Genomic DNA, 14,151 nt, shown 5'->3' on the forward strand with positions numbered 1-14,151 from the left:
CACCGAAACAAACGCAGCCTAAATAGCATAAAGCATACTATTGAGATTGTTCTTCTCTCTTCTTTCTTTATTTTTTTTTCCCTGAATAACGCACTACATTCATCATTGAGATTGTGTGTAACATAAGCTACCTACCACGTGTGCAATACACATCCCAAAAATATAATTAAAAAAATAGATAAAAGCTCTTGAAGTAATAGATTCATAGATTGTTGAATAAAAAAGCAACAAATTTGTCTAAATACCTTCCCCATTTATTACCCTACCTACCCCCACGACCCATTCTACACATCTCTCTCTCTCTCTCTCTCTTAACTCTTTCAAATTCAAAATCTTGTCTCAACTACCACATCATTGATACGATGGTCACTTTATAAGTATAAATACTTGTAGAGTGTGGGGGGTAAGGGCCGAGATTCAAGTTTCCAAAAGGGAGAGAGTAGAAATTCTATCTTATATACATATATATATATATAATTTAAAAAAAAAAAAATCCTGTCTCAAAACTTTGAAGAACAATGGAGAACTAACCGACTCTCCTTCTGTTCGCCACCTTTTTCTTAATGCTAAATGCAAATAAGCATGTATTAAACTTGTTTTCCCCTTTTGTTTTCTCTCTATCTCACACAAGCACTCGCTCACATCACACCCATACCTTAAAACCTCTCTCTTTCTCTCTTTATATTCGGACCCATAACCTCAACTCATACCGGCTGAATCTTGTATTTCGGCCGAAATTGACCAAAACAGCCTAGAACACCCAAAACTCACTGGAATAAGCCGAAATTTGATCCGAGGTGGAACGGAAAACTATTTCGGTTGTATGCCGGTATGAAATTTTCCGGCCATTTTGGCCGGAATAGAACGGAATTAATAACAATGCTTTTAATCTCAACCTTTCAGTAAAAAACTACTTCTTTTGAGAGAGTTTCAACCTATGACCTATGGCGTTCGTTCCTAATGATAACTATTTATCATCAAATCAAGGCATTAATCAATTTTTGATGTAAACGGAGATTAAACCGCGGATTTCTTATTTAACCATAAAATATTTTACCAGCTGAACTAACTAGAACCCACGAAGATAAATAACTTTGTTTAAAGGAAATGAATAGAATCATTTTATGACAATATTAACATTATACCTCTCTTTTAAAATAAATGAATAAATATATAGGGGGTTTTTGAAATTTTAGTAAAAAAATTCATTAAATCTAATTCAATTCCCTATAATTCCTCATAATTTTTTAAGAAATGAAAATTTGAGGTTTTGAGGGAATAAAAAAAAAAAAAAATGCTTCCTCCTATTCATTTCATTCTCTCACACTTAAACTTTTAATTTCATCAATTAAAACTCTCAAACAAAGAAATTGAAGAATATTCTAAAATTATACTTTTCATTCATTTCCTTCCTCGCAAACAAACGGTTAGTTTGGTGCTACAAAGTGCAGGCACACTCTACTTTTAGTTTCTCTCGGGACTTGCTTGCAAATTTTTTATTTTATTTTTCAACAAACCATTTCTATAAGAGTAATTTTAGTACCAAGACTTTTTCCACATTGTCACTTAACATGGACTCATTATATTTCTTTCCACCATTCACAGTTTGTTATATCAGAGTTGTGACAAAGTTATGCCACTTAAGGTTGTGATACTAGATTTTTTATTTCTATAAATACTATCAAAGTCATATAGGATAAGTACATTCTAATGTTTCCAACTAAGATAATTGAGTTGGTAAGTTTATATTGAGTTTTTTGTTTTATCTAAAATATCACCCTATGGATTCTAGAGTTCTCACTAAGTTTATATATATATATTTTTAATCAAAAATAAAGTCCTGGTCCCTCAAAATTACATGTTGAATGTTTTTAATTCATAAATTTTCAAATTTGTGCTTTTAGTTCTAAAAAGTTGGCCAAAATGGGCATTTGCCCCTTTCGTCCACAAGATGTAGCAAAATGCCCTTGTTCTGAAACTATCTAATAAAATGTCCCTATTTTGAAACTCAATTTTTAGAAAATCAAGTTTCAATGTAAAACTCGATTTGATGAAAATCGAGTTATTTGGAAAAATTCACATGGAACCCAAGTTCCAAGAACTCGAATTCTATAAAAAATTTTAAGTTTGATTGCCTATAACTTGATTTTTAGAAAATTGAGTTTCAATGTAAAACTCGATTTTTAGAAAATCGAGTTTCAAAACAGGGGGTATTTTGTTAGATAATTTCAGAATAGGGACATTTTGCTACATCTTTTGGGCGAAAGGGGCAAAAGCCCATTTTTTCCCTAAAAAGTTTTAAAAATGGACGTGGATGGACTAGAATGTTCGAGGTTCGAGACCAATTAATAATATTGATTGATTTAAAGTCACAAGGTCAAATATCCTAGCATTCTATAGGATAGTCAAACTAGACAATAGAAAGTAAATCATGCATGACCATAAAAAAGAGGCCAGTTTAAGTCTTGGACAAATCTAGTGGGCTAATTGTGATACAAGTTGTGCCATTTTATGTGGCACTAACATTACTCATTCATTAATAACACTAGCTTGTAACTCTATACATATGTATGGATACACTTAAAGATATACGATAAGATACATAATATAATTACTATATATATAATTTAAATATTATTAATAGTCATTTTTATATTTTGTTAACTCTTTAAAAAATTTTGTAAGAATATTATTAGGTATAAAATGTAAATTGTCCATTTTTAAAAAAAAAATTATTGTGAAGCACTTTTTTTTTTTACAATTCATTTATTCTAGACTCTTTGGTTTTTGTATTTAATAACTCACTTGGATGAATATTTATGATGTGGTCTTACATTTGATTCTAAAACTAAGAAATAAAACTCTTTAACAATAAATAATTTATGACACAGCGCGCAAAATTGGAATTCTAATTTGGAATTCTAATTTAAGTTTATTTCAGTTTTACCTATTATTATATATATAGATTCTCATCCACTTTGCTACAATTGATAGACTCAAGAGAATTTGAAAGGATAGGTGTTAGAAGAACAAGTTACAAAGACCTTGGAACATGTGACACTGAAGAACACAAAAATAGTATACATACGGCCAACCTAAGAAGAGAGCTAGAGAGGTATAAAAAGAGCAATTCTACATACACAAAAAATTGCACAACATTTATCACAACAATTGAGTTAACAAACTTTTATTGGTTATTATTTAAACTTACTACTAATATCACTTTTTTACCTACCACTAACAATCTACCATCTCAATTGGGAGTAAAATTTTTTGTCTATAGACCTTCTAGTATAAAAATTCCTCACTAAACCTTCGACTATATTAAAGATTCCAATCATGGCAATCAGATCCCATGGCTATCAAATTCATTCCCTACATGGGATTTTTGTAACTTTCTTTGCCCTAAAGTTCCTTAAAGTTGAAACACTAACTAGTTTTATGGTAACTATACATGAAAATTCACACATGTTTCATTAAAAACTACATAGCGTAACTCATCCAACAGATTGTTTTAAAAAATTTCAACTGCAATTTACAATTTCATATTAAATTCTGTTTTTTTAGCACAAGCAACTCGGCATAAAGTAAGGGACCTATGTCTCCTTGGCAGTTGGCACTACCATACAATTTACGTTCAGGCCAAGCCCTACGGCCCCACCCAGTTATCAAGTAGGGTCAAAGTTCTTGCGATTCTCATTTTATACAAATGCCTATATTAATGCTGTGTTGGACCAGACCCCATAACTATCTACAGATTATTAAAGAGGGGTGCAAAAATATGCAGAACTTGAGAAAGATGAAAACAGCTGCCGTTATGAAGATTCACTTTTGTCCTTCTGTTGGGCTGTCTCAATATACTGCTCTGCCAGTTTCTTCACCTTCTCACCTTCCTTGATGAGAAAATTAGCATTCTTGGATTTGCTGTGGTACTTCATAACCTTATCAGTCGTTTTTGACACAGCCCACCTATACTGTTCGGCTGTTATCACACCACTCTTGCACAGTGGCCTGATGTGTTCTTTGATGTAGGCTTCCACCTATACAGAATTAGTGTGACTGATCAACTAAAATCTATAAGAAGAAAAGGTGGTAAACAATAACAAGTAATGGACAGAACTGAAGACCGGAACAATTTACATAGAGCTGTGACACGGAGAAAAATGAACGGAAAAGATAAGAACATGAAATCAAAGAGATGATGAAAAGAGGGTCTTCTACTACCTTCTTGAATACATGATTGAAGCTCTCAGACTGCTTGTTAGTCTCAAGGCTAGATTTCTTCTCCTTACTTTCAACATTTTCCCCTGTTTGAAAATGGTTGGGTGAATGTTTCCCACCAGGAGAGTCGGGATCAACAGCAGCAACAAGCATGTTCTCTGTACAGCTCTCACTCCTGACTTCAGATGTTTTCACCATTTTATTTGACACACAATTTTCATTTCCTATAGGATCTTTGTTCTCAGTTAGAGCTACTGTTTCAACCTGTCCAGATGGCTTTCGTAAAGCTACTTCAGGAAATTTTTTAATAAGTGGTTCTTTGTCTGGGCCATATAGCTCTTCACATTCTGCAATTGAAGGCTCTTCACTGTCTTCATTGATTAAAGGTTCTGGAGGAACACAAGAATCATTGGTCTCACCCTTTATGGTAGCACTTCTGATTCCTGCATCACTATGATTCTGGGGCAAGTTGGAGTCCTTTGGTGCTTCAACATTCCCTGACTTTTCATGATCATCAGAATTTAGACCATCATTCAACTGTTCAGGGTTAAGCGTAGAGAAAACCACTTTCATTTTTGAGGCACCTTCTTCTGGTGGTATCTTAAAGATGTTTGTTGAACTTACACCAATGTAGTCTTCATCTTCCAAATCATACTCAAAATCACCATAAATATCCAGTTCTGGATGAGAAGCCATGTCAAATACATTATCCAGTTCTTCCTCTCTTTCGGAGGGAACATCATCGAGGACTTGCTTTTCCGGTTGTGGACTATTTGGAGGAGAATCAGACACAAGGCCCGCAGTTCTCAATGCTTCTAAAATTACAGGATCAGTTGAAAGTTCGGTGGTAGCTTGTTCAGATCCATCAACAGGGACTTCTGACAAGGGTGAGGTATTTGATTCAGTGGCTCTACTGGACTTAATGTTATCTGATCGATGCAATAGCTCCTGCGAACATAAATTTACATATACTAATTTGCTGTTTGACCTATCAGCAACCTCTTTTTCAATATTAATTGCATCTGCAACTGCCAACTCTGTTTCTGCAGTTCTGCGAATGACTGGCAAATTTGCCTTCCTCAAGAAGTGCTCTGTCAGGCGGTAAAGCTGTGCCTGTATAGCAGATGTCATCAATGAGTCTAAACGACCAGAAAAATCAATTCCAGTATTATAAAGAAAAGAACTAGTATAACATTTGCTAGTGAGAGATGATTTTGATATATAGAAAACTTAAACCACAGTGAGGACAGTTTTAATATAAAAGAATGAATGTGGTTTAGAAATCCAATTATGTTGTGTAAATAAATCCTTGTTTTACTGTGGCATAAGTCTTTGTTAAAATTGCCTCCAAATCCATTTATATAAAACCAAACCTTGAATCCTAACTGCTCCAATTCCAAGCAAACAAATTATGGAATTGATTTTTTTCTTTTTGGAAGATTTTCTTTATAACTTATAGAAGTAGGGATGGCAGTGACAAATGAAAAACAGTATAGCTAGCATTCGTGATGGTCTGATGAAGGTAGTCAAGTTGGCGTTGACACAGTTGTTGTGGTGGTGCAGTGGTGGTGATGAAAGGTGGTTGAGTTGGTGTTGGCAGTGTTGCAGCAGTACTGCACTGGTAGTGATGGTACTTGAGGTGGCAGTAGCAGTGGGAGCAGAAATGATACTGGGAACTGCATGGTGGTATGGTGGTGTTAGTGGCTGGAGCATTGGTATTGAAAAGTTGATGATTCTGATTTCTTCCACAAGGTGGGAGCATTGGTTTGATGTAGTTGGAGATTGTGATTTCTTCTATGTTAGGAGGTAATGAACAAAATCTACCATAAAAATGCCTAGTAAGGATTAGGGGCACAATTTTTTCTCAATTTTGTTACAAGAGTATCCACATCCTTTTCAGCTTTTCTAAATTTTTATCCAAAGTCAAACAGAAAAATAACTTTTATTTCCATTCCCAAATATTTTTACATTAAAAGGAAACTTAAATGCTTAATGTCTTTTACATTAAAATATTTAGTGTAATTTTTTAAGATTCTCTGTGTTCATCATTGTAAACATGAAGTCCTTTTATTCATTACTTATCCAAAAAAAAAAAAGCAACTTCAATAATAATCCAAGGAGAAAGATAATCCATTTGTAGTAGGACATATACTCAGCCTGATTATGATCAAGTGGAGACAGCAAATTACAGCATACCTGCCTCACAGATAGGGGAATTTTATTATGGCAACTGGGTGCCAGTACTGGTCTCATGTCTGCTGGTAGTTGCGCCTGCTCACACCAGTCAGAAAAAGGAATCGTATCAAAACAAGTTTAAAGGCATGAAACATCCTTTCAGAAAACAAACTATTGCATACCAGTAACGGATAATTTCCTTTAAGCACTGCATTGTCTTCCTTTGAATCATCTCTTGAGTTCCTGCTTGCAGCAGCTGCTTTCCTAGAAAGGACCTCTAGGGCCCATTTTCTTTTGTCACTCTTTACATCATCAGATTTACCAACTGTCTGCTTCTGAGCATTAACTTTAGAGTCACTTAATGCAGAAATGGTTGGCCCTTCTGGGCGTCTGCTTAAAGGTACTTTGCTAGAAGTAGAAGCAACCTCACTCTTTGAGGTTGGAACAATGTTCTTGTTTTCATTATTTTCAAATGAAGGAAGTCCAGCCTTTGCCAAAACCTTACTTGATTCTGTGGATTTCATATTATTACTATCAAGAGATGACTTCAAACAGTTTTCTGAAGAAATGAGCTGTTCTTTATTCTGCTCTGAATTGCCTGTAACTTTAAGAGCTGAGAGAGGCTTGATATCATCCTTTCTTGGGAATATAGATGTATCTGCTAAATACAACCTGGAAAGAATTGGATTTGTGGCCTGTGATTCAGACCTCTGATCTGAATTATCCAAACTGTTTCTTAGGAGGCCAAGAACTGACTTCAAAGTCGCAATCTTTTCAGGCTTCGTAGCTCTCATGCAACGATACTTCCAAAACTCAACTTCACAGTCCCGATCCCAAGCACGTTTTCGTCTTCCATTGGATGATGCATATATCTTCTTTGTTAGATTCTCACGTACTTTCCCCTTCTGTAACATTGACTTCTTTGTCTTTACAGCTAAAGGTGATAACTTCTTAGCAGGTTCAGTTTTGGGTCCTGATACAGCAGCCCTGAAGGCAGCAAGAAGCTTCGGATCAAAAAGGCTTTCCCCGAAATCTTTTGAGGATTTGTTACGGACAGCTTCCCTTATTTCTTTTCTTAGTTTTTGGACTACCATGGATGACTCCTTATCCTCAGAATCTCTCCTCATGATCTTTTTCACTCGTAAGCCAGCCATATTTTCTCGTTCTATCAATGATTTATCAGCTGGATTTGGGTGTCCAAGCCCCTTGGAAGGTCTATGTTTTGCCCCTCGAACTATGCTCATTAAATCAGAGGTAGCATCTTCCTTATCTTGATGATATTTCAACCTGTCATCTTTGGGATCTGCTATTGGGGTTGGGAATTTCTGAGAATTATCTGACACAGGTGCATTGACTTTGTCCCTTTTAGCCACCTGTTGAATCCTCCCTTCAGCTTTAATTTTCTTTCTAGAAACTTCTGTCACAATCTTGTGTTTGGTATCTCCATCATCAGTACTCATACACACTTGCTCGCTTATAGTTATAAAGAAATCAGAAAGACAACATAAAAGAATAGTCAGAATTTGATACTACCTGCATTGAATGACATAAAGCTTTCACAATATTCAATTCAAACAAGCATGTGTTTAAGAGGGAAAATGATATTTAAAGAGATGAACATAGGATACATTAATAGACTGCTCAGCAACACAATAATTTAAGATAAATGATAAAATTTGGCGACCACCCACTCTGAATTACTACTAAAGAATTGTCAAAAATATTAAGCATAGTTTAAAATGCAACATGGTATGTTTAATAAAGATGAAACAACCACAATACAGCAATAAAAGAAACTTTTCCTCAACCCATGTATCCTACAAAGCCCATGTTTCTGCAAGCTGAAAGGTCTAAGAACCTCAATGAAGAGCAGAAACACAATGCAGAATATAAATGAGGATTACTGGACCTGGAAATAAGCAAGCAGCACTGGAAAATTTTGACATGGGAGTAGCAGTAACAAATCCTTGGGTAACATAGTTACAAGAACTTACTGCAAAGAACAGTGAGAGAATCAATGGAGACTTGAACAATAAGTTACCTGCAATCTGTAGGCTTTCTCTTTACACCAACCATTCTGGCAGCATCCTTATTAGCATCCAGTCCAACTTTGTCCAGTTCAACTTTGTCAACTGAAAACATTTCAGCAATGAGGCAATGAAACAGGATACTCATATCAATGCCTTACTAAAAACCTAAACTACCTTTGCTAAATATATTAGCTTTTCTACAGCCCATTAAAGGCCAAAAAATAAACAAGAAGAAGAAGGAAATATTCCTAAACCACTTTCAAACCTTTTTCCAAAGAATCTTCTGAAGGAATTTGCTGCTGGACATCTTCAGCAACTTGATCTTCAATTCCATCATTCTTTTTTTCGTCAACTAGAAACACATTAAAATTGATAACAATGAGATGCTCTCAAATACACAAAGCATGTATATACTTTCAGCTGCCTGCTATCATAATGATGGAATTGTAGCTATAAAAGTAATGGTAGGGAAAAGTTGTACACACAAAATTACCAGATAAAAAAGCGCCTACAGATAAACCAAGATGAAGGCCTATACTGGATTCATTTTCAGATAGCCTGTTTCCAGTAGAGGACTCATTAATAAACTTTTTTGAAGGATTTTCAATGCCATCATTGCTTCTTAGTTCCTTCATTGCTTTCTCAGCACAACTTGTCTTCGACTCACTAAGCACCAAGGAATTAGAAGCTGAAATAAAGGATGCATCACGTGATAAGGACAATTCGAGTTCCTTTGCATCAAAGATTGGTTGAATGATAGTCTTCCCCCCAGACAGTGTTTCCACCTTTTGACTACTGGCATCAGAGCTCAATATCAATGTTTCAGTTTGCAAGTCCTTCTCAACTTTAACAGTTGCCTTGTAACTATTGGCATCGGAAGTCAATAGCAACGTTTCAGTTTCCAAGTCCTTCTCAACTTTGACAATTGACAAAAAGTTCTCATTTGGTTCTCCAGTACATTGATTTTCATCAACCATTGAGACCACAAGAGCTGTTTCTCCGGCATCAGCAACAGAAACAGACACCTTTCCAGATAAAGCATCCTCAATGAAACATTCACTATTACCATTTTCGGAGCCACCCTGATTATCAGGCCTCTGTATTGAAATTACCTCTGATTTTTGTGGCACACATCTACAATAATCCACAAGCAAGAATGTTGAAAGAAATGAAAAGGGAAGCTACATTTAGAAAAAGACACATTTTTGACATTTCCATTTATCCATGGTTCAAGCCTAGAATACATGTGGAGCTCCAAAGCTGCAATAATTATTTTTAACTTAAGGAGACCTTTACTTGACAACATCAGATGATCATGAAACAGTTACAAGGTTATTTATCTCTAAGCCATAGATGCGGTGGTTAATGATCACCTGGCAGTATTGACGATTGTTAGTTACCTAACTATACTCCAAGCAGAGAGGAAGTTGGTATTTAAGAGGGTTTGCAGATTCATAATGCATGCTAGTTAATTGAATAATGCATGTGAACCTCAAGAAAATCCATTAGCTTTTAGACTTAGCCAGGGAACCAACAGTCCAGCACCAACCAACAAACAATCATCCTCTGAAAACTTACCTTGGGCATAACCAGGTACTCTCAGATGTGGCTTCAGGATCAAATCCCACACAAAATGCATGATACCTAACTCCATGCAAAACCAAGAAAAAATTGGTTATGATGCTTTTTTCTCCTTCAAAGACAATAAGAAATTTCACAACTTGTTCACAGAAATATTTAGGAAAATCAACCTACTGAAACTTCACATCTCAACTTAAGCCACGTTGAGAAGGGAAGAAATCCCTAAATGTCATTCAATGTATATGTAAGACCTTAGTAATCAAATTATTTAGATCAAATATACCATATATCACATGAGTCACAAGCAATTGATGTATCAAGATTGGAATCTCCCTCAATAGTTGCTAATCCACTTCGAATTTTACAGCCATCTCCATCCAAGCAGATAACTGCCTACAACATGATAAAGTACATAAGAAAGAGATTAAGATGTAAATGCCTCTACAAAATGAAAATGTGTGGAAGGCAGCCTTGAGTTTATATGGTAAATGTGCCAATAACACTGGCATGAGAGGTCAGATCTTTTACAAAAGCCACAACTAATCTCAGAAACCTCAAAACATTTCAATAAACCTTATGAGATTACATATGGAGGATAATTACATTTTCATCAATATAGTAGGACGGAAAAGAGAGAGTATTATTCTTCCCTTCAATGGACCATTCATCATCTCTGCATATATGAACGGACAAAAAATGACAATTAATCAGTGCTGAAAACATAAGCACAGTCAAAACATGAATAATTTCATCATTATTTATAATAAAATATGATAAGTTCTACGAGCCACAGATTGTCCACATGGCACTCAAACTCGTGTAATGCAAGCAATAATTCTTTCTATGTTCTATTTCAATCTCTTCTAACAAAAGGAGCTTCATAAACAATTAATTGATTTTGAGGCTCCATTAACATCTATAAGTGTAGCGATATTGCTTTGAGTCAAAGATGACTAACGAATAAGATAACGGGTAAAATGAATTGCTATTACAAGAAAGTAATGTCTTAGAGTGAAGTCTTAAGTTTTCAGGAAGCAATGCTAGTATCATGTGGAGCTACAAAACCAAGAGGAACAAAGCTATGAGACAGGCAAAACAACACAAGCAAAGTGCATAATTTTTTAATACCTGGAAAATGAGTCTTCATCAGCTTTGTTGCTACCAATAGTATCATAGACCTTCATAATTGAATGAAACTAATTAAACTTTGGCTTCCATTTGGCACCAAATTTTAATTACAGATTGAATAGAAGTTCAATAGAAAATAGGCAAATAAGGTTCTGAATGTATATCAATTACAGCAAGAGTAATAGCAACCAATGAAAAGAAAAAGTCTTCAACAATGTTGTAACACTAACCGGAACACATGTGATCAACTGAAATTCATTCTGGCAAAGCGGGCACAAGTTTGTGATGGTAGACCAATTGTCAATGCATAGAAAACAGAACCTGAAATCACATGATGATGCCAGATAATGAAGTCAAACTTGCTACATGTCCAAGCAAATATAACTTGATAGGTGGATAGTGGGGGAGAGGGAATATGTGGGGTTCAAACCACAAACATGGGATACCACAAAGGATGCCATTACCACTGGGTTATCACTTGAAGCCCCCATGCAAATATAATTTGATAGAAATGAAAAAGAGTTCATAGTTTTCCTCAATTTGAATGTACAAAAGATATATATATATATATATATATATGTGTGTGTGTGTGTGTGTGTGTTTATTTATTTAAAAAAATAATTTAAAAAAAAAAAATAAAAAAAAAAAAAACTAGCACTATCATTGACTATATAGACAAACCATAAAGGGTTCTATAAACATGGATAAAGGAAGATAAATTTCATAAACACAAACATCCAACTAAAGAATCTCTGGGCTTTTTAACTCAACTAAACTCTGCGAGAATGCATGTTTCAACAATCATAAGTGATGAAAGGAATATGGAGATACATACCAGTGCTGGCAGCAGTCAAGAACCCCTCTGTCTATGACAACATCCATACATATTCCACACCTTCCGCCCTCAAAATTAGCATTTTCCTTTCCACATTATAAATAATTTTGGATTTAGATTTCAAAAAAAGAAAGAAAGAAAGACATCATAAATAAATAGCTATTACCTAAGCTTGAGTATCCATAAGTACCAGAATAAATGCAATCCAACAAATTGTTCCATAAGCTTCACATTTTTTTACTAGTGCAACACAAAGCAAGTAAATGGAGCTTGAGAACAACATAATTCACAGAGCAAAGATTACCTAAATATGTTACAAAGGTTATACGATTTTTCAGGAAGCTATTCGTTGAATTTTAAAAGCATTGTGGATTGGTCTTGCATGTGTAAATCAAATGGGAAGACCATGGATCATTTATTCCTTCACTATGATATTACTAGGGTGATATGAATTGGTCATTTATTCCTTTTTTGTACACTGTAGTGCATTCCAAGAGGATTCAGCTGCCGGTAATGAGGCTCAAACTTTTGCTTTTAAGATCCCTCAACACGCGGATTCCGCCAACTGATTTACTCTTGTCTTCAAACTTGTGAGAGTCCTAAAACTACTTGGAACTTCCAGTGTACCTAGGTTAGCTTATGCACCCCATTGCACTTTTTTATTAATGAAATCTATTACTTGTTAAAGAAAAAAAAGACCCATATGTCTATTTCTTCTTTAGTGATCTTTGTTCCCCTAAATTGAAAAGATTTGACAACTAGAGATTTGTTACTAGACACTCACCACCCACCCAAATGCCCAAGTATAACCGAATCAAAAAAATAGATAACACAAAATTCAATGCAACAAAAACAGAAATTTTAGCTATTTCATGAATTGTGACTTAAATAATAAGGCAAAACAACATGGGCTTACAATATTATTGCTATTATCATCAACTTCAAAGAACTCTTCCTCTGCAATGCCACTTGTAACAAATTCCACCTCCATTTTCAAACCCAACACAACTTGCCAGCCCAAATCAAATTCTAATAAAAAAGTAATAAATAAATAAAAGATGGTAAGCTACTGATAAGTGAAAGTAGTTGAAAAAAAAAATGAACCCAGGAAAAAAAATTGAAAATTGGTGATGGGAAAAGTCAGATTTTCATGGAATTTGAAGATCAAGCTCTTGATGCTTGGAAAAAAGAAAAAAAAAATTGAAAGAGTCAAATGGGGAATAAGCAACTTATACCTGGGACTGAGAGAAAGAACCATTTATTTGTGTTTCTTTTGATGTAGACGATGAAGAAGATGTTATAAATAAATTTCTAATGCTACGACCAAGGTTTCGAGCGCAGGCTTTTTCGTTTATGCAAAACGTTTTTTTAATAGGAATTTAGAAACGTATTCATGAATTACTATTATTCAATGTAGAGTAGCAGGCTGCTTAGGAGAGATTGGGTTAAGCCCGGCCCATATCATGTAGTTACACACTCAGCTTGCAGCCCAACTTAAACGAGCTACTGACTTATAAACCCAATATGTGTCGTTTTTTTTTTTTTTTTTTAACCAAAATTTTATTAAGATTTAAGAATCAAAAGGCAGTAGCCGCAGTACATGGTTTCGGAAAAAAGAAAAGAAAAGGGCAGTACATCAATTGCACATGCATGGGGTGGCAAAATTAGACACTACCTACAAATCTGACATATTCGGATTGGGTTGACACGATTGACTCATAATAAAACGGGTTGGGTTAGTGTACATTACATAAAACTCGTTTGACCTATTTGATCCGTTTAATTAAATAACATTTTACCAATATACCATTTGAACCTTAGGTATATAAACTTATTAGTTGTTGTGGTTTTTTTTTTTTTTCTTTTACATATTATGATTGATTATTTATGATATCAAGATATGACTTAGTTTTGAATGATTATTTGTGATGCAGTTACTCATTAGTTATAATTTTTTATTAGAAATATTTATTTGTTTGGTTTTTCATAATTCATATCAATTTGGTTAATACTATTTTTTTTTTTTTTTATAAACAGGTTGACACGATTAACCCGTTTAATGAATGAGTTGTGTTAAAGTTGAGGAATCTTAATCCGTTTAATAAACATGTCAGGTTAGGGTTGACCTATATAGTCGAATACTCATAAGTTGACACGACACAAACCCGACATACGAACATG

At 34.6% G+C, this 14,151-nt stretch overlaps 1 protein-coding gene across 1 annotated transcript; it reads right to left on the minus strand.

Moving 5' to 3' along the window:
• Window positions 1-3,509: 3,509 nt before the first annotated feature.
• Window positions 3,510-13,312, minus strand: LOC115975271 (uncharacterized protein At4g10930). The gene is made up of 15 exons (XM_031095984.1): window positions 13,206-13,312; window positions 12,887-12,999; window positions 11,971-12,056; window positions 11,366-11,456; window positions 11,136-11,185; window positions 10,611-10,680; window positions 10,291-10,400; window positions 10,005-10,070; window positions 8,920-9,560; window positions 8,692-8,778; window positions 8,438-8,528; window positions 6,579-7,869; window positions 6,418-6,492; window positions 4,225-5,334; window positions 3,510-4,040 (listed from the first exon to the last, which is right to left on the minus strand). Exons 2-15 carry the CDS (start codon window positions 12,959-12,961, stop codon window positions 3,816-3,818), a joined length of 4,068 nt encoding a protein of 1,355 aa, XP_030951844.1. The 5' UTR covers window positions 12,962-12,999; window positions 13,206-13,312; the 3' UTR covers window positions 3,510-3,815.
• Between the last annotated feature and the right edge of the window lie 839 nt (window positions 13,313-14,151).

The sequence above is a fragment of the Quercus lobata genome, chromosome 2, assembly GCF_001633185.2.
Source record: "Quercus lobata isolate SW786 chromosome 2, ValleyOak3.0 Primary Assembly, whole genome shotgun sequence".
Classification (NCBI taxonomy): domain Eukaryota; kingdom Viridiplantae; phylum Streptophyta; class Magnoliopsida; order Fagales; family Fagaceae; genus Quercus; species Quercus lobata.